The 27,338-nt window shown below is 39.1% G+C and overlaps 1 protein-coding gene across 7 annotated transcripts in view; it reads right to left on the bottom strand.

The window, feature by feature from the left end:
• Nucleotides 1-454: 454 nt before the first annotated feature.
• The window catches only part of LRCH1 (leucine rich repeats and calponin homology domain containing 1), a 197,901-nt gene continuing 171,017 nt past the window's right edge, over nucleotides 455-27,338 (bottom strand). For 5 of the 7 annotated variants that reach the window (XM_037001971.2, XM_037001973.2, XM_073212642.1 and 2 more), the window contains one exon: nucleotides 1,488-17,254. In XM_037001971.2, the coding sequence (XP_036857866.2) occupies nucleotides 17,048-17,254 (207 nt within the window). In that variant the 3' untranslated portion in view covers nucleotides 1,488-17,047. The other 2 variants (XM_037001972.2, XM_037001974.2) reach the window with 1 other exon arrangement.

Raw genomic sequence — 27,338 nt, 5'->3', positions numbered from 1 at the left:
CATTGCATGCAGCTGCCCCACCACTTTACTGACTCGTTTCTGCAGTTTCACACGAGAGACCATGAATCTTGCAGTGTTTTATGGGCTACTTCGAAAGCCACCAATTAAACTACAATAAAATGAGCAGGTCTACATCTCAGAATCTTTTCCTCTTTTAAAACTGGCAAGCTATAAGAAATACTGTTCCTGATCTAGGTCCTAAGTGCCTTATGTAATTCTTGATCACTCAGTTGAAGCTGTCCTTAAAAATCTTTTCGGTTGAACAATAACCTTTTAATCATCTCCACTTTCCTATACTATTTCCTCACTATTTACCTTTGGTGCTAGACTTTCTTTAATTACCCAAGATACCATGCAAAATTATACTTCAAGACATGATGCTAACACTTACTACTTCGTGTTAAAACATGAATGTTTTGCACATAGCAAAATAAGTCTGAATCCAAAAAATAACTTCACATTTTTATCTTCAAGTTTAATATGTTTTTTTTCCCATCACAGCTATTTACAAATAACTTTGGGGTGCTCTTTTGATTTCAGTCAGTTCATCAGAGCAGGGGACAACAGGGCTGCTGGAATGTAGCAAACTGGATGGAATGCAGAAATATAAATAAGACCAATGTTCCATAAACCAAGGTGTATAATAATGCCTCCCCAGAAAACAATTCTTGTCACAAAGCACCTGTTTTTAACAGTTTTTCTGAGTTATACATATCAGAAAACATGATTACTGAGACCTAGAACTACTGCACACCAAAGAGGATAGAAAATAACTCAATATTTATAATACTAAAATAAAGTGTTTAACCACAAAAAAGCAGTAATAAAATAGTTTCCTAATTTACAATTTGCATCCAAAGGATGAATAACAACTCACTAATAAATAATATTTATATAAATATTTTGTGTGTCGAAAATAGTTTTTTTTTAAAGGCAATGGTCTCAAGAAACGTCTTGAAAAATTTGGTGGTGAAAAACCTGATTGAGTCCCCCTACCCCCACTAAATACATGAGTTTGGTTTTAATAAAACAAATGTATCTTGCCGCAGAACAGTTGTGCTTGGTATTTTTGTAATGGCAGTGGGTGAGTGTGGAAGGAATGCAGGAGGTGGTAGAAGGCATTGATGTGCTGCTCAGTTCTTTGTAACCAGCTCCCTCACTGGTCTTAAGATAAATACCTGTCACGTCTTAACTTTGGAGGTCAGTTCTGAGAGAGAAAAAGTCTTCCCTTATATCCTCCCTTCAATGCAACTAGAGTTGGGAAACTGACAGGCAGTGAGTGGGAAGCTAGGGGAAGAGGTGCCGAGAACAGAGTTCAGGATCTCTGATGGGAGAGGAGTCTGAACCGACCCAAAGGAGGGGAGTTGGTTTCAGGTGAATAGAGCCTTTGTTACAGTTACGTCTAGTAATGCTTGAACGGTGATGCCCACTTTGACCAGGCCTTTCTCTTCAAGGATGTGATGGGGTAGACATAGTTTTTCCTAAAAAGAAGAACAAAACATCAATGTTTAGATGACCAGAGCATAATCATAAAATCTTGCAACACGACGGGAGTTAAATTGAGCTCTGCCATATGCCTGTCTGGTCACCTCATATTGTGCTCCCTCTCTTGCTCCCATCTGACTGCAAAAACCTTTCCCATATTTGCAGAGAAAATGATGACCTTTTCACAAGTGAGGGTTATCCCAGAAAGGCCTCGAGTCACCTTGAAATCTGAAATAGATCTAAACATTTAAAAAACATTTACACTAAATACTTGAGCTACAGAGTCAGTTTGAAACCACACACCAAGAACGTATTAGTTTACATTGTTATAAAGCACCATTGCAAACAGACCCTCAAACATTTTAAAGGAACTAAAAAACTCACTTATACAGACCACACATGTTCTTCTGACCATAAAACCTTGATTTTGGGGTGGAGCCAAGACGGCAGCGTGAGTAGAGCAGCGGAAATCTCCTCCCAAAACCACATATATTTATGAAAATATAACAAAGACAACTCTTCCTAGGATAGAGACCAGAGGACACAGGACAACATCCAGACCACATCCACACCTGCGAGAACCCAGCGCCGTATGAAGGGGGTAAGATACAAGCCCTGGATTGGCGGGACCCGAGCGCCCCTCCGCCCAGCTCCCAGCGGGAGGAGAGGAGTCAGACAAGGGAGGGAGAGGGAGCCCAGGACTGCTAAACACCCAGCCCCATCACAGACACAGTGCATGCGTAGGGTCCTGGATACTAGGGAAACAGGACAGCAAGACCTGTAAGCAGGTCCCAGAGGCCGGCGCCCGGGAACAAAGAAAAGCGAGTGGCTTTTTTTTATCATTATTTATTTATTTATTTATTTACTTACTTACTTACTTACTTATTTATTTATTGTGAGTGCTTTTTGGAAGTCTTAAAGGGACAGGGACCCAAAAACCAGATGGAAATGTCCTGGGACACTTAGTACAGCACCAGGGAATCTGGGGATCTCTGGGCACTCTAACCCCCTGGGCAGCAGGGAGCGCAGAGGCCCCTCACGGAGATAAATAGCCTCCCTGCTGATCCCCATCCAACTTGGCTGCACCACATCGTAGCAGCAGCCCGAGACAGGCTACGCCTACAACAACAGCGGATATAAGCTCCATAGCAGCTGGGCAAGAATCAGAAGCACTTTCTTCATGCAGCTGCCCAGCACAAGCCACAAGAGGTCGCTACTCTCCCAGGAAAGGAAGGCCACAAACCAACAAGAAGGGAATTTCTTCCAGCCATCACTTGTGCCAGCTCTGCAAACTATCTCTATCACCATGAAAAGGCAAAATTACAGGCAGACAAAGATCAAAGAGACAACACCAGAGAAGGAGACAGACCTAACCAGTCTTCCTGAAAAAGAATTCAAAATAAAAATCATAAACATGCTGACAGAGATGCAGAGAAATATAAAAGAGCTAAGGGATGAAGTCCGGCGGGAGATTACAGATGCCTGGAAAGAGATTACAGAAATGAAACAAACTCTGGAAGGATTTATGAGCAGAATGGATAAGATGCAAGAGGCCATTGATGGAATAGAAACTAGAGAACAGGAACGCAAGGAAGCTGACATAGAGAGAGATAAAAGGATCTCCAGGAATGAAACAATATTAAGAGAACTGTCTGACCAATCCAAAAGGAACAATATCCGTATTATAAGGGTACCAGAAGAAGAAGAGAGAGAAAAAGGGATAGAAAGTGTCTTTGAAGAAATAATTTGCTGAAAACTTCCCCAAACTGGGGGAGGAAATAATCGAACAGACCATGGAAATACACAGAACTCACAACAGAAAGGACCCAAGGAGGACAACACCAAGACACATAATAATTAAAATGGCAAAGATCAAGGACAAGGAAAGAGTTTTAAAGGCAGCTAGAGAGAAAAAGGTCACCTATAAATGAAAACCAATCAGGCTATCATCAGACTTCTTGACAGAAACCTTACAGGCCAGAAGAGAATGGCATGATATACTTAATGCAATGAAACAGAAGGGCCTTGAACCAAGGATAGTGTATCCAGCACGATCATCATTTAAATATGATGGAGGGATTAAACAACTCCCAGACAAGCAAAAGTTGACGGAATTTGCCTCCCACAAACCACCTCTACAGGGTATTTAGAGGGACTGTTCTAGACGGGAGAACTCCTAAAACAAAACAGATGTCACCAGAAAAAATAAAATCATAGCAAAGAAAGCAGACCAACCAAATACTAACTAAAGGCAAAAAAATAAAATCAACTACCCACTAATAGCAGTTAAAGGAAACATGAAAGAGCACAGAATAAAACAACCAACATATAAAGAAAGGAGGAGGAGGAATAAGAAGGGAGAGAAGAAAAGAATCTCCAGACAGTGTATATAACAGCTCAATAAGCGAGCTAAGTTAGGCAGTAAGACACTAAAGAGGCTAACCTTGAACCTTTGGTAACCACGAATCTAAACCCTACAATGGCAATAAGTACATATTTTTCAATAGTCACCCTAATGTAAATGGACTTAATGCACCAATCAAAAGACACAGAGTAATAGAATGGATAAAAAAGCAAGATCCATCTATATGCGGCTTACAAGAAACTCACCTCAAACCCAAAGACATGCACAGACTAAAAGTCAAAGGATGGAAAAACATATTTCAGGCAAACAACAGAGAGAAGAAAGTAGGGGTTGCAGTACTAATATAAGAAAAAATAGACTTCAAAACAAAGAAAGGAACAAGAGATAAAGAAGGACATTACATAATGATAAAGGTCTCAGTCCAACAAGAGGATATAACCACTCTAAATATATATGCACCCAACACAGGAGCACCAGCATATGTGAAACAAATACTAACAGAACTAAAGGGGGAAATAGACTGCAATGCATTCATTTTAGGAGACTTCAACATGCCACTCACCGCAAAGGATAGATCCACTGGGCAGAAAATAAGTAAGGACACGGAGGCACTGAACAACACACTAGAACAGATGGACCTAATAGACATCTATAAAACTCTACATTCCAAAAGCAACAGGATATACATTCTTCTCAAGTGCACATGGAACATTCTCCAGAATAGACCACATACTAGCTCACAAAAAGAGCCTCAGTAAATTCCAAAATACTGAAATTCTACCAACCAACTTTTCAGACCACAAAGGTATAAAACTAGAAATAAATTCTACAAAGAAAACAAAAAGGCTCACAAACACATGGAGGCTTAACAACATGCTCCTAAATAATCAATGGATCAATGAAAAAATTAAAATAGAGATCAAGGAATATATGGAAACAAATGACAACAACAATACAAAGCCCCAACTTCTGTGGGACGCAGCGAGAGCAGTCTTAAGAGGAAAGTATATAGTGATCCAGGCACACTTGAAGAAGGAAGAACAATCCCAAATGAATAATCTAACATCACAATTATCAAAACTGGAAAAAGAAGAACAAATGAGGGCCTACAGTCAGCAGAAGGAGGGACATAATAAAGATCAGAGAATAAATGAACAAAATTGAGAAGAATAAAACAATAGCAAAAATCAACGAAACCAAGAGCTGGTTCTTTGAGAAAATAAACAAAATAGATAAGCCTCTAGCCAAACTTATTAAGAGAAAAAGAGAATCAACAAAAATCAACAGTATCAGAAATGAGAAAGGAAAAATCATGACAGACTCTACAGAAATACAAAGAATTATTAAAGACTACTATGAAAACCTATATGCCAACAAGCTGGAAAAAGTAGAAGAAATGGACAACTTCCTAGAAAAATACAACCTTCCAAGACTGACCAAGGAAGAAACACAAAAGTTAAACAAACCAATTACGAGCAAAGAAATTGAAATGGTAATCAAAAATCTACCCAAGAACAAAACCCCCAGGCACAACGGATTTACCTCGGAATTTTATCAGACACACAGAGAAGACATAATACCCATTCTCGTTAAAGTTTTCCAAAAAACAGAAGAGGAGGGAATACTCCCAAACTCATTCTATGAAGCCAACATCACCCTAATACCAAAACCAGGCAAAGACCGCACCAAAAAAGAAAATTACAGACCAATATTCCTGATGAATGTAGATGCAAAAATACTCAATAAAATATTAGCAAACTGAATTCAACAGTATATCAAAAGGATCGCACACCATGACCAAGTGGGATTCATCCCAGGAATGCAAGGATGGTACAACATTCGAAAATCCATCAACATCATTCACCACATCAACAAAAAGAAAGACAAAAACCACATGATCATCTCCATAGATGCTGAAAAAGCATTTGACAAAATTCAACATCCATTCACGATAAAAACTATCAGCAAAATGGGAATAGAGGGCAAGTACCTCAACATAATAAAGGCCATATATGATAAACCCACAGCCAGCATTTCACTGAACAGCGAGAAGCTGAAAGCTTTTCCTCTGAGATCGGGAACAGGACAGGGATGCCCACTCTCCCCATTGTTATTTAACATAGTACTGGAGGTCCTAGCCACGGCAATCAGACAAAACAAAGAAATAGAAGGAATCCAGATTGGTAAAGAAGAAGTTAAACTGTCACTATTTGCAGATGACATGATATTGTACATAAAAAAACCTAAAGACTCCACTCCAAAACTACTAGAACTGATACTGGAATTCAGCAAAGTTGCAGGATACAAAATTAACACACAGAAATCTGTGGCTTTCCTATACATTAACAATGAACCAATAGAAAGAGAAATCAGGAAAACAACTCCATTCACAATTGCATCAAAAAGAATAAAATACCTAGGAATAAACCTAACCAAAGAAGTGAAAGACCTATACCCTGAAATCTACAAGTCACTCTTAAGAGAAATTAAAGGGGACACTCACAAATGGAAACTCATCCCATGCTCGTGGCTAGGAAGAATTAATATCGTCAAAATGGCCATCCTGCCCAAAGCAATATACAGATTTGATGCAATCCCTATCAAATTACCAGCAACATTCTTCAACAAACTGGAACAAATAGTTGAAAAATTCATATGGAAACACCAAAGACCCTGAATAGCCAAAGCAATCCTGAGAAAGAAGAATAAAGTAGGGGGGATCTCACTCCCCAACTTCAAGTTCTACTACAAAGCCATAGTAATCAAGACAATTTGGTACTGGCACAAGAGCAGAGCCACAGACCAGTGGAACAGATTAGAGACTCCAGACATTAACCCAAACATATATGGTCAACTAATATTTGATAAGGGAGCCATGGACATACAATGGGGAAATGACAGTCTGTTCAACAGATGGTACTGGCAAAACTGGACAGCTACATGTAGGAGAATGAAACTGGACCACTGTCTAACCCCATACACAAAAGTAAATTCAAAATGGATCAAAGACCTGAATGTAAGTTACAAAACCATAAAACTCTTAGAAAAAAACATAGGCAAAAATCTCTTAAGACATAAACATGTGTGACCTCTTCTTGAACATATCTCCCCGGGCAAGGAAAACAACAGCAAAATGAACAAGTGGTACTATATTAAGCTGAAAAGCTTCTGTACAGGAAAAGACACCATCAATAGAACAAAAAGGTACCCTACAGTATGGGAGAATATATTTGTAAATGACAGATCCGATAAAGGCTTGACATCCAAAATATATAAAGAGTTCACCCACCTGAACAAACAAAAAACAAATAATCCAATTAAAAAATGGGCAGAGGGACTGAACAGACAGTTCTCCAAAAAAGAAATACAGATGGCCAACAGACACATGAAAAGATGCTCCACATCGCTAATTATCAGAGAAATGCAAATTAAAACCACAATGAGGTATCACCTCACACCAGTAAGGATGGCTACCATCCAAAAGACAAACAACAACAAATGTTAGTGAGGTTGTGGAGAAAGGGGAACCCTCCTACACTGCTGGTGGGAATGTAAATTAGTTTTAACCACTGTGGAAAGCAGTATGGAGGTTCCTCAAAATGCTGAAAATAGACTTACCATTTGACCCAGGAATTCCACTCCTAGGAATTTACCCAAGAATGCAGCACTCAAGTTTGAAAAAGACAGATGCACCCCTATGTTTATCACAGCACTATTTACAATAGCCAAGAATTGGAAGCAACCTAAGTGTCCATCAATAGATGAATGGATAAAGAAGATGTGGTACATATACACAATGGAATATTATTCAGCCATAAGAAGAAAACAAATCCTACCATTTGCAACAACATGGATGGAGCTAGAGGGTATTACGCTCAGTGAAATAAGCCAAGCAGAGAAAGACAAATACCAAATGATTCCACTCATCTGTGGAGTATTAGAATAAAGGAAAAACTGAAGAAACAAAACAGCAGCAGAATCACAGAACCCAACAAGGGAATAACAGTTACCAAAGGGAAAGGGAGTGGGGAGCATGGGTGGGTAGGGAGGGATAAGGGGGGGAAGAAGAAAGGGGGTATTATGATTAGCATGCATAATGGGGGGGGAGAAGGGGAGGGCTGTGCAACACAGAGAAGACAAGTAGTGATTCTACAACATTTTGCTATGCTGATGGACAGTGACTATAATGGGGTTTGTGGGGGACACTTGGTATAGGGGAGAGCCTAGTAAACATAATATTCTTCATGTAATTGTAGATTAATGATAACAAAAAAAAAAGAGAAAGAAAAGGGGGATTACTCCCTGGTAGGATAAAACTAACTGCAAATCAACGATTAATGCATGCTTTACTTATCCTTAATTTTGATCTTTCAAAGGGTGTCAGATGATCAGCTATGGAAGTACATTTTTCTGATAATATTCCTTTCTCTTAAAAAAAAAAGCAGTTCCCAGGAATGGGTTGTTTTAATTTGTCTGATTTCTCTCAGACTCTTGAAGTACAGTTGGACAATATCCATTATATCATAGACAAATTTTCACAAATGCCCTGGGTGCCTAACTGGTTTTCTTGGTTTCACTGGAGATGGCTGGTAATTATAGATCTGCTTTGGTTATGTAACTGTATTCCTATTATGTTAATGTGTGTGTGCAATTTAATAAGTAGTTTAAAACCTATATATGCTTAAGTTACTCTACAAGAAGATATGTCAAAGAAATAATCAATCTTCCCATGTTTTCTTCCATCTACTACCTCTATAGCTTTTCTTCTTCCTTCCTAATTACAACCCTTAAATAGAATTCGTGCCTCATATCGAATTTACTGAGTATCATAATTCCTCCAAGTGGTAAAGATACCCAAGACAAGTGCTGGGCATAGAAGCCACAGGGCATAAATCTGCAAAGAAGTAAAAAGTTAACCTTTTCAAACAATATGGCTTCTCTTTCACTTACCAACTTTGCATTTCCCTGTATGGCCCCGGAAGATGACTGGCTAGCCAGAGACGAGTAAGATTCCTGAAGGGAGGAACAACCTAAGACAGGCACAGTCGTAGGGGGGCCATTAGGTGAGAAATTGGGGATCAATAGAGGTGAGGCTTAGAACACCACCCCCCTGTTTTAAGAGAAATCTTCTGCATCCGTGGATGTTTTGTTGCCCTTGTCTAGCTTGGATTAATATTTAGTCTATAGGCACACACCTGATCATCTACATTTGCCCTCTTACAGCACTAAACTATGTTTTCTACCTTTATCTTGCATCTACCTACCACTTCAGCATTTTATTAAAAAAATAATAATAATAATAATAAGGGATAAATGTGGGATTCACATATAAATCAAGTATAAAAATCAAACGAATAATCATAATTGACCTGATTGTTTATAGTTCATGATGCGTGATCAAAACCGAAAGTTAATGTGATGAGTGCCCTTGCACTGTTCACCATGTAAGAACTTATTCACTATGTCAGAACTTGTTCACCATGTAAAAACTTGTTCAGTATGCTTCAGAAGATTGGAGACTGTTGAGAATTAGGCTTGGGGTTGATCAATGATTGTGCATTGAGACCCCAATACAGAATTTTATTGTTGTTAACAACCATATGATCAATAAATATGAGAGATGCCCTCTCAAAAAAAAACAAAAAAAACCTTGATTTTGTTCCCTGTGATCTCTGGAATAGAGGCAAGTGGTGGACTAGTATCCTTTCTTCATGGTTTAAGAACAGCCTTATAAATAAGTAATTTTAACCACAGCCTTCAATAGCCTCTCTTTCAAGACCCTTTCTTAAAGCAGAGGTCCTGTTACTTTCTTATATTGCATTTTTGCTCTTGGGCAATGTCCAGCACCTATGACTCGAGGAAAACAATCAACGCACATCACTTCTTGTGTGGAGAACCTTTCGTGCTCAACCAGTTTACAAAAGAACACAAGGGAGTAATTTTACACCTTTGTCATTTGGCTCTGGGAATGAGGGGAATCTCCTTGCAAAGTGTTTCTCCTTGGCTGGGAAAAGACTCTGCAGTGAACACCCCCTCCCTCTCATCTACCCGTTGATGGTGTGGGTATATTTTCCACAGCCCAGGGACCACTGTTTTTAAGTATGGATTAAATAAGACCTGCACTGTGCCCTAGGTGGTGGGCACAGTATTTAACATGAAGCAGGTGGAGTCCAGACAGTTCTTCCCTTCATGTGACTCCTGCTTAAGGAACTGGATCTTCCTGCTGCTCCAGTGCAGGACTCCACACATTACCACAGACAGAGGCATTCTGCCCTTAAAGATCTTCGAAGGACACACCTTGACACCTCCGGTGAGTTGTTCCCCTGCCTAAAAACATCAGTCTTCATACAAATCTCTCAACCATCTTATCACTCCCCATCCCTCCTCCTTCCTCAATTGTGGTAAATTCAGAATATCTCAGACTCTGGCTCTAGGCCTTAAGAAATGGCCACATGTTAACCAGCAGAAGACAACTGGTTCTGTAAAGCACCATTTTAACCATTATTTCATGTGTCTCCCATGTATCAGAATGGGACTAGCTTTTCAATGACATATTAGGTGGGCATGTAAGTTCATGTTGCTTTGCCAACTTGGCATCCAACTTCACCATGAGAAAGGTGAGTCATGAGCCATGCACTAGGCCAGGATGGGTGGTGCTTCCTCCTTACGCCACAGCCAGATGTCAGGGTGCATCCTTTCCTGACCCCTCTACCACAGGCTTGTGAAACCACCGGAATAAGGTGTTTTACTGCTAACGCTGGTTCCACAGGGGCAGAAACACGGTGTCTTCACACTTATGACTCCCACAGCATCCAAGTCATCCAGCTTGGTAGGAAAGTATAAAAGGTCACTAATTATGATTAAGTTGGTGCAAGGCATTACTTAGGGAAAAAATAAAATCTTCACTATATACCATAAGCTAAAATCAGTTTAAGATTTAACTGAATTAATTAAAGAATTAACTGTTAAAAAAACAAAATCCAAATACCTCTCCTAAGAAAATATAGATGAATATTTAGTATTTTCTGTAAAGGGTTGAGGAAAAATTTTCTAAGCCAAAAAAGTAATATTAAAGAAATTACAAAGGGAAAGATAGAAACAATTGATTGCCTTAACGTTTAAAGCTTCTGCATGTCAAAAAACCCAAATTAATTAAAATATAAACAACAAACTAAATATTTTTGCATCAAATTACAAAGGATGTTATGATACATAAGCTCCACAAGCCAGTGAGAAAACAGTAGATCAAGAGTAGGAGAGCACTGGGCAAAGAATACAAATAGAAATTTAAAAACAAGACATTTTGCTTCTTGACCTCAGTGTTTACTTATGTTCCATCCCAAATGTTCCTGATCTAGTAGCAATATTTCCACAGGGCCTAATCTCAGGGTGCAACATGGCTTTATGGGACTAGACGCCCTATCCTGAGTCCTGCTGAGATGTGAATTTAAAGAGTCCATGATGACTGCCCTGGTCCCACTGATGAGAGGTGGCTCCAAGGGTCCACAGAGGTTGGAAGACAGAGCTCATGATTGGGAAGGGCTGAGGGCTCCACAGAGACAGGGACAGGAGGGCGCTAGGCACTGAGGCCTCTGCCTCCCGCTAGCAGGACTTTGTGGAGAGGTCACCGACTGAGTTAGTTTAGAGAATCTTGTCTCCCAGACCTTTGTTTTTCCAAGCAGCCGATTTCTGACCTTTCCGGTCTCCTCACTCCTAAATCAGGTGCAGAGGCCAAGATTCTCCCTTCCACTCTTACAGTTGGTGACGAGGTGTAAAGAGCCAACATAAAAAGGTCCTCTGCACAACCTTCCCGGCTTCTCCTTTTACTCAGACCCCCCGAAGAAACCTAGAGAACTCTGATGGGGATGGAGGGACCAAAGAAGACTGTTCTTTTATCACAGGTCTGTGGTGAAGACTGCTCTGAAGTACTGACTGACAGGGTAAGCAAGGGCAGCCTGCCAGAAATGGGGAGGGCAGCGAGGACAACAAGAAGGTCACTCTCCATTGCACTAGTCCTGTCACTGCATATCCCATGTGGTGAGAGAAGGGAACCCTGAAGTGAGCTAGAAGCTGGCATCAGAAGGAGCAGAAGCAGAAACTACCCTACATATGTTTTTCTTCTTTTTAAAATATTTTCTCCCATCCTATAGATTTCCCTTTTACTCTGTCACTTGTGTCCTTTCATGCACAGTTTTCCATTGATTTAGTATCATTTGTCTATTTTGGCTTTTGTTAGTTGTGATTTTAGTGTCATATCTAGGAAATCATTGCCAACTCTAATATCTTGAAACTTCCGCTACTTTTTGTTAAAGTTCCATGGTTTGTAGATTGACATGTAGGTCTTCAATCCATTTGATTAAATTTTTGAATATGGTATAAGGGTTCAACTTATTCTTTTGCATGTGAATTCCAGTTCTCCCAAACCCTTTGTGAAAGAAACTGTCCTACCCCAAGTGTGTGTTCCTGATCCCCTTGTTGAGGATCATTTCCATGTACATGAGGGGTTATTTCTGGGCTTTCTAGTCTATTTAATTAGGCTATATCTACTTTTATGTACCAGGGCAACACAATTTTGATTACTGTCAGAAATCACTCTATATTTACACTGACTTTAAACGAATTTAAATTTCACTGTTAGAGGATCCTTGAGAATGTGGCAACAGACTGTTCTAGTATAGCCATGAGCTTCTTTTGTTGTGTTTCCTTTCAAAGCACAGAACAGTCATAAAGTAGTATCTTGCATAAAAATAATACTTCTGATCCCCTCTGAAGAACTCATTCTTTGTGTTGCTTCTCCAATAGTGGCATTAATGAGGTTCACTCACATCCCCTCACCCACCCTTCTTCAGAGTCACAGGAAACAGGGCAAAGGAGAACAAGCCATAAAGACTAAATGCTAACTTGGTAAGACTTCCAGGGCACCTCCTAAATACCCATCACCAATGCTACAGATCTGCACTGGTTACTTCTTTATGACAACCCTGTAAGGTAGATATTATATCTCTGTTTTACAGATGAGAAATCTAAGACATAGAGAGTTTAAGTAACTTTGTTAAAGCCGCACAGTTGGTAAGTACTGGAACTTGGATCTGAACATATCTCAGTCTTAGAACTTGGGCTTTTCCCAAGACTTCATGCTGCTTCCCACAAATTCCTTGATTAACAAGAGAGTATATGTCTGTGCCCATGAGGCAGGAAGAGGCCCCAAACCCTTGGAGTCCTACTGAGGCAAGTTCCCACAGAATTCAGTGTCAGGTGGGGATCAGAGCACCCTCAATTCAGTAAAAGGTATTAGCTCTGCCAGTAGCTCAGTTGGCTTCTCATGCAGTGAGGGACAGACACCTGTCCTGGAAGAAAATGCCTGTGACAGCAGGCGGATAGCAGCCTCTGGCTAGCTATCCTCTTTCTATAGTTTCTTATGCTCTTAAACAGCCCCATGCCTACCTCCAGGGCAGCTGCTAGACTGAAATGAAGTCATTTATGTTAGCATGTTATTCATATTGTTCAAACTGTTTCTAAAATGTAAATTCCTCCCACTAAATGGATTGAACCTTAAAACAAAATGGTCAGCATTTTTTAACATAAAAGAGCTTCAAGTTCCTGATCTGCCACATGAGCTCTCCAAGAACCAGTTTATTCTAATATAAAGTGGAGACCATGTCACACTTTTACGGACTGAGAGGATCTCTTGTCCCTCTCCCATTTGATACTCTGCTTTCCAGCCATGCTACCTTCTAGGCCTTAACACTTCATTCTCCACACCATATGCCCTCCTCTCACCTCCCTAACCCACACCCCATCCGTCTGACTATTCCTACACATATTTTAGGTCTCAGTGCGAATATCACAGTTCCAAGAAGGCTTATTGTAACACAGCCACACCCATTTATTTACAAATCCTCTATGGCTGCTTTTACACCACAACAGTAATTGAGTAGTCGTAACAGAGATGGTATGGCCCACAAGGCCTAACATATTTACTATCTGGCACTTCACAGAAAAAGTTGTCTAGATTATAAGTTTTTTGAGGACAGGGTCATGTGTCATGGTCACCTTTTTATCCCCAAGGCCTACCACAGAGCTTTGCACAAAGATTGCTCATTCAGTATTTGAAGCATGAATGAAGGAACACAAGCAGGAACAAAATCGCAGTGAAAGCTAAGGAACCGGACCCTGACAGTCTTAAAGAAGAAAAAAAAAGTACACATTCTATATACTTAACTGATTATTTATTGTGAACTAATTTTAAAATCTGCAGCCTCCTTTTAAAAACAAAATCTCCTGAAATAAAATTAATTCAAATATTTTTCAACTAATCCAAAATTACTTGCAGGTTCCTGAAGTTTTAATCTGTTGTCCGTCTCTTTTACTGTCCAGGTAATATGCCCTTAGTCTTACGACTTCTGTCCTTGTGACAGGAACCAGCATGGATTTTAGAGAGATAACACTAGGCACCATGTGCTAAATTTAATTTCTTACTCACATAAATGGCAGCAGGATTTATCTATCTACTCTCAAGGATGAAATTCCTACTCAGTTATCTTCTGAGTTCTGAAAGCCCCTTTCCATCAGCCCCATTTCACGAATGTCTTTCACTAGAACAGTGAGCCACATAGAACCACAAATCCATAAATAGAAGGAATTAATAGAAATTAATTGTCATACATTGTGGAAATCCTGACACTGGAGAGTTGCCACCAATTGGAGAAACTCGAGAAAGAGAACCTTCTATTTCATATAGATCTATCTATACCAAAAAGAAAATGTAAATGAGTAAGTGATTCTTTTTATCAGACACTGGAAGAGAGTACTGAAAAACCGTCCTTTTTTTTGGGAGGAAGGAGATTTAGTATGCACACATAAATCACACAACTAACTTCCTGACCACTTCTCAGAGGACAAGTAGGCCAGCCAGGTCTCCCCAGTCACGCTGCAATGACAGGCAGCAAACTAGCATATGAGCTGATGTGTGGGTGCCTTGGGAAAAAAACATGGAAGGGCTTAATATTCTGGAAAGAAATGAACAGCTTGACAATGGGCAAAACATTCGAAGTGTTGCCAAAAGGACTAAATTAATTGTTCTTCGCCAGTTACCATGCTCCTTGATGAGAAAATACCATCCAACAGACTCCGAGAGGAGCAGCACATTAGTACACAGAAACACTAACGACAGGAGTAACCAAAGGGCGTGCAAAGAACTGAGACATGAATGCAGCTGGAGAACAAGCCAAGTCAGCACTGAAAATTACATCTGATCTCATCTAACTGTTCTACTCAGTTTTTATTGACAGAATGTTCTTTCAGGTGGCCACCAGTAAGTCCCCTCACTTCTTCCCTTTTGGTATCCATACAGAAGAGGAAAAACCCAGTGGTGATTATTAAAGGGAAGCCCCACTGCACCGCAGAGCCAGGTAGAACCGCTGAGAGCCAATCAGGGCACGCACAGATCACCCTAACAGCGGGCTGACAAATACTTGGACACCCAAAATGCATTACTAAGCAACTTCTGGCTCAGGCTGCTTGTGAGACATCATACAAAGGGATTTTATTGTGTTACAGACTGATGAATACAAGATAGCACCCAAGGCAGTTCTGTACATTCTGCAGGTTACTTAATACAACTTGGTTTAATTAATAACTTACTCATACTCTGTATTTCACCAATCACCATGAAATCAGGAGGAAAAAGCTCAGTTAACTCAAGATATTATCATGTAAAGAATGTTTCCTGCTAGAATAGCTGATCTGTTTTAGCAACAAAGAATCATTATAAATATACTCTTCTAACTATCTAAGCTTTTCCATATTCTCAGGCCCTCTGGACATGTTCAGAAAAATAAAATTATCTTCTTCATAGTGTCTATGAAGACTGTTTGCATCTCAGCAAACTAGAAATTTATCATGAAGTTAACTCCATCATCTCTCCAATTTAAGAAATATTACCTGGCAAGCAAATGTAAACTGACCTTAGGGGAGACTGCCTTAATGTTGATGCAGGCCTTCTCTACTAGAAAAAAACATCTTTTAAAAATATCTCAGCATGTATAATATTCTAATGGTTTTTTCTTTTAATTACAAACTGATCACTTTTGCTTCAGAAGTGGACAGTTAATACATAAACCATTAATCTTAAAACTGAAAACTGGAAATCAAAGGTTAAATGGAAATTTCAAGTCATTAGAGAAACTACATTCTTCTAAAATAAGCGCAATCTTATTACTGGCTTCTGCCATAGTGACCCAAGCCCCAGGACCAAGAATGTCCCATGACTCATGGCTTTATTCGAAAGCGAATACAGTCAAATCCATCACAATCTGAACCTGAAGTTATGATGTGATGTGGCACAGAAGCAAAACAACCTATTATGTTATTTAAAAACAGAAACCCCTTCTGGAAAATGCTTTTCTAAGTGCCTCAGAAGAGACCTAACAAGTAGGCTGTAAAAATATACATAAAGTGGTGTGCAAGTGAAATCCTCCAGGTGGCGCTCTAAGGGCAGTAGGACCCTCCTGCATAGCTTTGCCTCAAGCAGGCCGGCAGAGGGGCTCGCTTGTTCAGGGTGGAAGTAGGCCGCAACCAGCCCTGCGGCTCCTTCACAACTCGCATTGAAGGAAACGGTGTAATCCAACTGAATGGCCAGCAAAGCAGTCATTCTCCAAATGGTACTTTTCAACTTGGTCAATAGTGATATTAAGATTTTTATGGAGCAAATTGAGCCAAAAATGTTGGTTTTCTGTCTCCTCTGCAAGGCAGCCCCTGTACAGCTCAATTGCCCAGTCCTGAATTAGGATTCGACTTAAATACTGACTTAAAGGAAAGATTTCCATGTGCTAAATCCCCTCTGCTCCTGTTCTAGAACCTTCTTGCACTCTACCCAGGGCAGTTAAGCTCGCTGGGAGAGAGAGAAGAGGAACTGCATAACACTGCTGCCAGCACCATGTGAATGAGGAAGCATGAGTTATAGATACGCTTTACTGCACTGCTTTTCAGTAAGTGAGAGAAATTATTCAACAGGAACTGCATTCTATAAAGTGTCTGCTTTTGTAAAATGTGATTTGTAAAAGTTCAGCTTCAAAACTCAAGAGATTACTAAAGAGATGACAGGGATGGCAGTTTGCAAGGCAAGGCTCAGATGAAGGAAGGACCCTGGAATGGATCAGGGTGACACAGCGGCGTGTTTGGACACACATGCAGACACTATGCGGGCAGAACATTGCAGCGGTAAGTGATATAGATCAGCACTATAAAGAGAATATGGACAAGACAAAAGCTTATAAGGTCCCTGGAGCGGAGGGTAGAAGTTGGTTGTGGGGGTTTCTCCCCGTGTGCCAGCAGAGTGTCAACAGTCTTTCGAATGTGACGAAAATCCAACTGCAGGATGTCATACGGAGAGCAGAGGTCAGCCTATTCCAAGGGCAGCCATTAGAACAGAAAGAGACAGTGCATACAATTAAAAAATACACAGAAGAACAGCTAGAAAGAAGCACACATTTTTTATTACTGCAAATGGCAAGAATAACCCCTTATTTCAACCAGGTGAAACCCATTCCACCATCAAAGTATTTTTTAATCCATCACAAAAGAAAAGTAGCAGATCCAAACGTGGTTTATGCAAATAGGGCAAGGAAATCCTCCACCCACAATCTCGCTATTGAGGAACAGCATGTTATGTAATTTACACATCACTCTGGCATTCAAATAGTTTTAATATGCAAGTGGTACCACGTGCTCACCAATGGCTTTTCACTTGGGACACTTTGGACTTAAACTTTCCTAAAGGAGAAAATACAAACTTTCAAGTTTGATCCCCACCTCTCCTTACCATTCTCTTAATGCGTTTTTCACCCTGGTCTATGAAGACTGAATGGATACAAAGTATCTCTCTCTGAAAGGTAACACATACACCTAATTTATTTCTGTTCTAGGATTATTGATAAACTCTGGAAAATGTAGTTCTAATTATGTCTCTGTATGTGTCAAAAAGTACATTAAATTTCATGTTTATGCAACTACACATAAACCAAAAGTCTAGAGGAGGCAAGATGTGCAGTTAGAATAAAAGTCCATCCCCAAAGATGGTTATTATTAGGTAAATTTCTTCATCACCACCACATATGGGGGCAGGGGCACAGGTCTCCATGTTCTGTCTACTTGGCAGTCACCATATAAGAAGCAGAACTCTTCTTATTATTGCTTCTTATATTAGCAATAATATGCAAAAATAAGATGTTCAATATTCTGAGCTGACTTCAGGATGTCTACTACTGTCAGGAAGCAGTTTTCTGATACACTGAATTTCTGAATTAGAAATGACCACATCTTAAAATTAATGGTGTTTATCATTAATTATCACTGATATGTCAGTATGATAAAAAAGTTGTGGTTTTGTGTCTAAATTAAATGAGGATTGAAAATATTTGTGATATACTTAATAAGTGCAGTTTTATTTCCAAATTAGGCAAAATATTTAAAATATATTTTATGACATACATTGCTATAATATTGCCTTTTATTCTAGACTCATATCTAAGCATCTGCAAACCACAGAGCAACTAAAAGATGATTCTAAAGTAGATTCTGTCTTGCTTATATCCTCTGAAGTTATCCTGATGTCCTCAGATACATAGGAATACAATAATATCAAATGTGTTGAGTAAAATTAAAAACATTCTACTCTTAAATTTATGAAGATAAAGATACTCTTAAGAGAAGACTTCTTAAGATATCAGCAAATCACATTATATCTATTCATATTATGCAATCTTTTCCCAATGGATTTGGAGGAATCAAACTACCACTGTTATTTTCTCAAGAATTAAAATAGTTACACATAGATTGGGTTTCACTGGAAAGAGATGCTGGTCAAGGATTAACAGATGGAGAAACATCTAAGAAAGGAAGTTTTACTGCACTAATTGTGCTTAACCAGTGAAATCCAAGCAAGGCAGACATATGACAGAAGGCACCCACAAACGGGAATGTGATTTTTACAAAAGCGGCATTTTAGTGTTAAAAGCAAATCATTCTATCCCCAGCATGTATTTCAAAACATTTTCCATAACTCTATGGAAAATTTCTGGTTGGGTCACCAACAGCTCCAAAGGTGAGTCAGATCATCTTGCCAATTTCAGTGTACTTATTCAGTAGTACATTACTTCTCATGCAGGTAGCCAATACAGACTATTCTTTGCATCCTGAAACTAATTTCATGATGCCATAGATTCTGGGCTTAATTCAGATTAAAACTGGTAGGACCTAGACTCAGTTTATGGTGTTTGGTTTAAGTGAAATCATGATGTCTAAAGGAAAAGGAATGGGTCTAAGATTGCCTGGTAGGCAAAAATATGCATCCCTATAATGTGTGGAGTAAGGGCTGCTGTGGCCCTCTGAGCCCTGCGGTCTGGTTCTACCCCACATCACACAGCTCCTGGCCATCAGAGGAGCCCTGGCAGGGAGGCTATGATGGGAACCATGGCTGGAACTGCTGGGGAAACCTGGTACCTTTCTGACTCTTGAGCTTTCCAAATTTCAGTCTTAATGAGAGAAACTTAGAGATTACACATTTTTTTTCTTAAAATTAAAATAGGAAAATACTAAAAAGGAAGGAAATTTAGGGACAAAGTTTCACCACATATTATAGAGTAATTGCTATAGCATTTGAAAAGAACAGTTAATACACTTAGAGTCCCCAGAGGCAAGTGTAGATGCTAATTACCATTACAGTGAACAGAAATCACAATCACCAGAAGTAAACTGAATTCTCAGAGTCACAACAAGAGTGTGTGACTGAGATTACTATTCAGGATTGGTTCAGGTCCCCCAGATAAAATGGATACAACAATGAAATGTAGACAGATTTGGCAACAGTAGTTTACAGACATTTTGAGTGTAATATAGTCTGAATTCTAAGGAATTTAGAATATATTCAACTTATTTAAATATAATCTTAATTTTTAAAGTATTTTTTTAATCTAAAACATCATAGCTCAGGAATGCTGATAGTCATTCTGAAAATTTAAAGCCCTATTTAACAACAGGGAGTGGAGTGAGGTAGGGAAGGGTTTCCAGAATTCTCTCCAAATATATAAGCACTAATCACCAATTTAATGGACTTAGAGAGTAACTCTAGGAATCAGTAAGACAATTTATCTAGAATTGTAATTTAAAACCTTTTGAGAATGCTGCTTTTAAAATGTTTAATTGTCAGATTAAAGATGGTGGCATGAGAGGCGAGACAGAGAACTCCTCCCAAAACCGCATATAATACAAAAATACAGTTAATACAACTACTCCTAAAAGAGCAACAGGAAAGAAGGCTGCACCAGACTCCATACACATGGAGAAAAAAGCAGACCTCACGAAACAGGGTAAAGCACCAAAGCCTTGATCCGGCAGGACCCAAGCCTTTCCCCCACCCCAGCTCACCACAGTGAGGAAGAGAAACAGATCCGGGAGGGGGTGGAAGCCTAGGACTGCTGAACACCCAGCCCTGGAGATCTGCTTTGGGAGCACAAACCTACATTGCATGGTGCTCTGGTGATTAGTGGGGTTGGAAAGCTAAGACAGGAGGAATAATTGTAGAGACTGAGATTCCAGCCATTTGTGGAGGACAAGCATCCACATCCAGCTGCTCTGGGACAAAGGAAAGGTGGGTGGCCTGAGAGGCTTCCTAGCAGCAAGAGGGCTGCTGAAGGGGCGGGGATTGCATGGAGCTTCCTGCACAGGAGAAGAGATAGGTGGACAGGGTTGTCTGGGCATGCTATGCCTAGCAGGTTGGGAAATTTCAGGAGCTTCAGGCACTCCATCCCCCTGGCTGGCTACTCAGCTCCCCTGTGATACACAGCATGCTGTGCCTTCCTCCTGGCCTACTGGCACCAGCTCGCAAACCAGCAGTCCCTGCCCTGGTGTCAGGTCAGCCAGAGGGAGGCCCACATACGGCAGCTACAAATGCAAAGCACAGAGGCTTATACCAGTGTGCTCGGCCCACTGGTTCTGACAGTGGAAAGAGGAACTGCAGCCAGGAAGCAGGAAACAGCCTTTTCCTCCCCCAAGGCACCATTGCCGCTTCCCTCCGACCCGTAACATCACTCCACAGGCTAAGCAGTTCCACAGACTAGAGCTTCCGGGCACTAGAGCGTGCCACATACAAATATGAAACATCAAAGGAACCAGGTTCAGACCAAAATCTCACAAACACCAGGAAAAGGCTCAAATGAAACTGAACTCACCAATCTTCCTGAAAGAGAGTTCAAAATAAAAATCATAAACATGCTCATGGAGGTACAGAAAAATATTCAAGAACACAGGGATGAATTTAGGATGGAAATTCAATCATTAAGAAATTCCGTATCTGAAATGAAACATACAATGGAGTGATTTAAAAGCAGATTAGATGTAGTAGAAGACATGGTAAATGGAACAGAAATTAGAGAAGAGGAATATAAAGAAGCTGAAGAACAGAGAGAAAAAAGGATCTCTAAAAATGAAAGAAAATTGAGAGAACTCTGTGACCAATCCAAATGGAACAATATTCACATTATAGGGTTATATATATAAGAAGAAGAGAGAGAAAAAGGAATGAAAGTTTCTTTGAGGATGTAATTGCTGTAAACTTCCCAGGAAACAGTCTCTCAGGCCATGGAGGTGCACAGATCTCCCAACACAAGGGACCTAAGGAAGACAACACCAAGACATATAATAATTAAAATGGCAAAGATCCCCACAAACACAAGGAAGCTTCACAACATGATCCTAAATCACCAATGAATCAATGACCAAAAAAAACAGAGATCAAGCAATATATGGAGACAAATGACAACAATAATACAACACCACAAAATCCGTGGGAAACAGCGAAGGCCATGCTAAGAGGGAAGTATATTGCAATACAGGCCTACCTCAGGAAAGAAGAACAATCCCACATGAATGGTCTAAACTCACAATTAACAAAATTAGAAAAAGAACAAGGAGGCCCAGAGTCAGCAGAAGCAGGGACAAAATAAAGATTAGAGCAGAAATAAATAAAATCAAGAATAAAACAATAGAAAGAATCAGTGAAAGAAAGAGCTGGTTCTTTGAGAAAATAAACAAAATAGATAAACCCCTAGCTGGACTTACCAAGAAAAAAAAAAGTCTACACACATAAACAGAATCAGAAATGGAAAGGAAAAATCACTATAGACAAAACAGAAATACAAAGAATTATGAGAGAGTACTATTAAAATTATATGCTAACAAACTGGATAACCTAGAAGAAATGGACAACTTTCTAGAAAAATATAACCTCCCAAGGCTAAAGCAAAAAGAAACAGAAAATCTGAACAGACCAATTACCAGCAAGAAAATTGAAATGGAAATCAAAAAACTACCTAAAAACAAAACTCCTGGACCAGATGGCTTCATTGCTGAATTTTATCAATCTTTTAGTGAAGAACTAATACCCATCCTCCTTAAAGTTTTCCAAAAGCAGAAGAGGGAATACTTCCAAACTCATTCTATGAGACCATAACCACTCTAATAACCAAAACTGGGTAAAGACACCACAAAAAAAGAAAATTACAGACCAATATCCCTGAAGAATATAGATGCAAAAACACTCAACAAAAGATTAGGAAAGTGATTTCAAAAATACATCAAAATATCACCCATCATGATCAAGCAGGAGTTATGCCAGGGATGCAAGGATGGTACAACATTCTAAAACCCATCAACATCATCCACCACATCAACAAAAAGAAGGACAAAAACTACATGATCATCTCCATAGATGCCAAAGAAGCATTTGACAAAATTCAACATCTATTCATGATAAAAACTCTCAACAAAATGGGCATAGAGGGCAAGTACCTCAACATAATAAAGGCCATATATGACAAACCTACAGCCACCATCATACTGAACAGCATGAAGCTGAAAGCTTTTGCTTTAAGATAGGGAACAAGACAGGGATGCCCACTCTCCCCACTGTTATTCAACATAGTTCTGGAGGTCCTAGCCATGGCAATAAGACAACACAAAGAAATAAAGGGCATCCAGATTGGTAAGGAAGAAGTTAAACTGTCACTGTTTGCAGATGACATGATATTGTACATAAAAAACCCTAAAGAATCCACTCCAAAACTACTAGATCTAATATCTGAATTTAGCTAAGTTGCAGCATACAAAATTAATACACAGAAATCTGTTGCATCCCTATACACTAATGATGAACTAGCAGAAAAAGAAATCAGAAAAGCAATTCCATTCAAGATTGCATCAAAAAGAATGAAATACCTAGGAATAAACCTAACCAAAGAAGTGAAAGACCTATACTCTGAAAACTACAAGATACTCATGAGAGAAATAAATAAAGATACCGATAAATGAAAGCACATACTGTGCTCATGGATAGGAAGAATTAATATTGTTAAAATGGCCATCCTGCCTAAAGCAATCTACAGATTCAATGCAATCCCTATCAAAATACCAACAGCATTCTTCAATGAAATGGAGAAAATCGTTCTAAAATTCATATGTAACCACAAAAGACCCTGAATAGCCAAAGCAATCTTGAGAAGGAAGAATAAAGCTGGGGGGATTATACTCACCGACTTCAAGCTCTACTACAAAGCCACAGTAATCAAGACAATTTGGTACTGGCACAAGAACACACCCATAGACGAATGGAACAGAATAGAGAGCCCAGATATAGACCCAACCATATATGGTCAATTAATATATGAAAAAGGAGCTATAGACATACAATGGGGAGATGACAGCCTCTTCAACAGCTGGTGTTGGCAAAACTTGACTGCTACATGCAAGAGAATGAAACTGGATTATTGTTTAACCCCATCCACAAAAGTAAACTTAAAATGGATTAAAGACTTAAATGTAAGTCATGAAACCATAAAACTCTTAGAAGACAACATAGGCAAAAATCTCCTGAGTATAAACATGAGCAACTTCTTCCTGAACGTATCTCCTCAAGTGAGGGAAACAAAAGCAAAAATGAACACATGGGACTACATCAAACTAAAAAGCTTCTGTACTTCAAAGGACACCATCAGTAGAACAAAAAGGCATCCTACAGTATGGTAGAATATATTTGTAAATGACATATCCAACAAGGGGTTAACATCCAAAATATATAAAGAACTCACATGCCTCAATACTCCAAAAGCAAATAACCCAATTTAAAAATGGATGGAGGATACGAAGAGACAATTCTCCAAAGAAGAAATTCAGATGGCCAACAGACACATGAAAACATGCTTCACATCACTAATCATCAGGGAAATGCAAATAAAAACCACAATGAGATATCACCTAACATCAGTTAAGATGGCCAGCATCGAAAAGACTAAGAACAACAAATGCTGGCAAGGATGTGGAGAAAGGGAAACCCTCCTACACTGCTGGTGGGAATGTAAGCTAGTTCAACCATTGTGGAAAGCAGTATGGAGGTTCCTCAAAAAACTAAAAATAAAAATACCATTTGACCCAGGAATCCCACTCCTTGGAATTTACCTAAAGAATACAAGTTCTCAGATTCAAAAAGACATGTGCACCCCTATGTTTATCACAGCACTATTTACAATAGCCAAGATATGGAAGCAACCTAAGTGTCTCTCAGTAGATGAACGGATGAAGAAGAGGTGGTACATATACACAATGGAATACTATTCAGCCATAAGAAAGAAACAGATCCTACCATTTGCAACAACATAGATGGAGCTAGAGGGTATTATGCTCAGTGAAATAAGCCAGGTGGCGAAAGACAAGTGCCAAATGATTTCCCTCATCTGTGGAGTAAAACAATGAAGCAAAACTGAAGGAACAAAACAGCAGCAGACTCACAGACTCCAAGAAGGGACTAGTTGTGACCAAAGGGGAGGGGTTGGTGGGTGGAGAGGGAGAGAAAAGGGGATTGTGGGGTATCATGATTGGTGCACACGGTGTGTTGTGGGGTCATGGTAGACAAATAGTGACTCTGTGGCACCTTGCTGCACTGATGGACAGTGGCTGCAATGGGGTATGGGGTGTCATGATAGTTGGGTGAGTGTAGTAGCCACATTGTTTTTCTTGTGAAGCCTTCATAAGAGTGTATATCAATGATACCTTAATAAAAAAACATTAAATAAAAAAGACTAAAATAATAAAATTTTTAAAAAAAGTTTATTGTCAATCATGCATATAGGGAAGATCCCCCACATCACATGGTCTATGTGTGTCACAGCATTGGCCAAAAGTGATTCTGCCACCAGGAGTTACTATTATTTTACAATAGTAATAAAGTTATTACTATTATTTTCAAATATATCTCATTATAAAAGACAACAAGATGCAAATATGAGAGATATTGAAGGGAAGATTCAGCCATATGTCTACTTACATCAACACAGTTATTGTTAGAATCTGCATGTGCTTTAGGACTTTATTTTTAACTTATTTGGCTGATGCAGAAGCTAAGGGACACCCTACAGTTCTGCAAGGACCCCTGGCTCTGTGCTGCCCAGGCAGGCAGGCAGCGGCCCTGGTGTCTGCCACTCGGAGTTGCTGCCTTTAATCCTCTGCTCTATCTCCTCTCTGGGGACAATAATGGCTATGAAGGGCTGGGCAGCTAGAAAGCAAAGTGCATCTCTAGTCTAAGTTCCCACCTCTTCTAAAGAGGACAAATCTGTTAAATTAAAGACCTTTTTACATACAGAGGTCTGAAGTCAAGGATACTTATGCAAACTTGAAAATCATCTCAACTCTTAAAAATAATTTAAAAAAATAGCCTAAGTGGCATATTTCTTACTAAGCATAGTTAAGTGGAACATTGGCAAAAAAAAGTCATCTATTCCCTATAATTCAATTTTCTCAGGAATTATGAGCTGCCTAGTGCAAGGGGCACTAGGCTATGGGCATAATTTAGAAATATGGTAAACTTTTCTCTGCATATTTATGGTAACTTAATTTCCTTTTCTTTACTTTAAAAAGAAAGTATAATTACCAATCTTTACTCACAACACTTGGTTCAGGACATTTCCATTTCATTTTGTATCACCATAAGCCATCAGAGTTTAGAAAATCAATGGGATTTTTCTAATAAAGACATGAATAATTAATTCATCATCTGAAACTCGGTATGATAGTTTTGATTCACACATGGGAAATTTTATGAGAAAGGTTATGTGTATAAGAATTTTCACAAATATTTGAAGTGAAGAAGGTGTATGCAATATTAAAATGTACACACACCATACAGACACAGAGGTTTACACACAGAAGACACTTGGAACGATCACAAAGACATTCAGTTCATTGTACTTTTTAAAAAGATGATACTTTTAAAAACTAATCTGTAAGCTTCATACTGATACAGTTCTGACTCAAAGATGCTTTAATAATTCTCTCCTTGGCCTCAAACAAGATTACAAGACACCACTAACCCCTCACTTTTGAACCTCACCAAGCTAAAAAATAGGGAGAGAAGTACATAGAAAAGAAATAAAAAGGAAGGATGGAGGGAAGAAAAGGAAGTAGAGAGGGAGGGAGAAAAAGTCCTTTAATTCCACTAACTCCTATCACTGAGCAGAATGACATTGAAATGAATTCCTCCACATACTCAAAAACAGTATCTCATAATAGAGTTTGTAGTTACTCTATCCCCAGAATGTTAGAAAAGACAGAAGAAAATTATGAGAAGTATCATTTCTGTCCACTTCTGTTTATCACAGTGATGATAAACTTCTCAACTTGCCCCCAGATTCTCAGTGGATTGGCTTTTGTCTCCCTAAGGAATCATTTTATGTTGCTAATAGCAAAGTCTATAAAAGCCCTGAATAAGCTGCCTAGCTGAGGCTGAGGCTTCCCATGGGGAAAAGAAAAAGTAGCAAACTATAGTTGGTCTAGTTACAGGGAACTGATAGTTGCATCTATAGGGGACTAAAGAGGGAAATGTAAATGCAAACAGTCAACAAACTATAAAGCAACATACAAGCATTGTTATTATTAACAGTAATATTAAGGATAATAATAACAATAATTATAATGTTTTCAGTGCTGATTATTTTGACCCACAGACCCAAAATGTAACTACACGGAATGAAATCCAGAAAGGAGTAATCAATACAGGTCTGCTTTGCGTAAAAGCTTTGGAGAAGGAAAACCACCAGCTCCAAAATGCTACCCTATGGAACCCAACAGAAGGGTCCCTGAAGCCTTAGCAATTTCTGCTCTTGTAGTAGAAAATCAAATTGACTAAATGTTTTTTTTCAAGCTTGGAATTACACATTTATGTCAAAACCTTAAAGAAATTATATTCCCTTTTCCCTCGATATTGACCATACTGCTTTAAGCCATTATAATTTCACTGCAATAAAGCAATTCAAAGCTTTGTATAACTTACTCAATATTATTCCTCAAGAAAAATTGAGATAAAAAAGGTGACTAAAGCTGAACATCTATTCAGTGGATTCAAACATGTATATTAAATAAAATCTTTACTGAAACAAGGTTATTG

The sequence above is a fragment of the Manis javanica genome, chromosome 9, assembly GCF_040802235.1.
Source record: "Manis javanica isolate MJ-LG chromosome 9, MJ_LKY, whole genome shotgun sequence".
In the NCBI taxonomy this organism is placed as follows: Eukaryota; Metazoa; Chordata; class Mammalia; order Pholidota; family Manidae; genus Manis; species Manis javanica.
The sequence above is the reverse complement of the archived record's forward strand: the minus strand, read 5'-3'. Positions and strand labels throughout refer to the sequence as shown.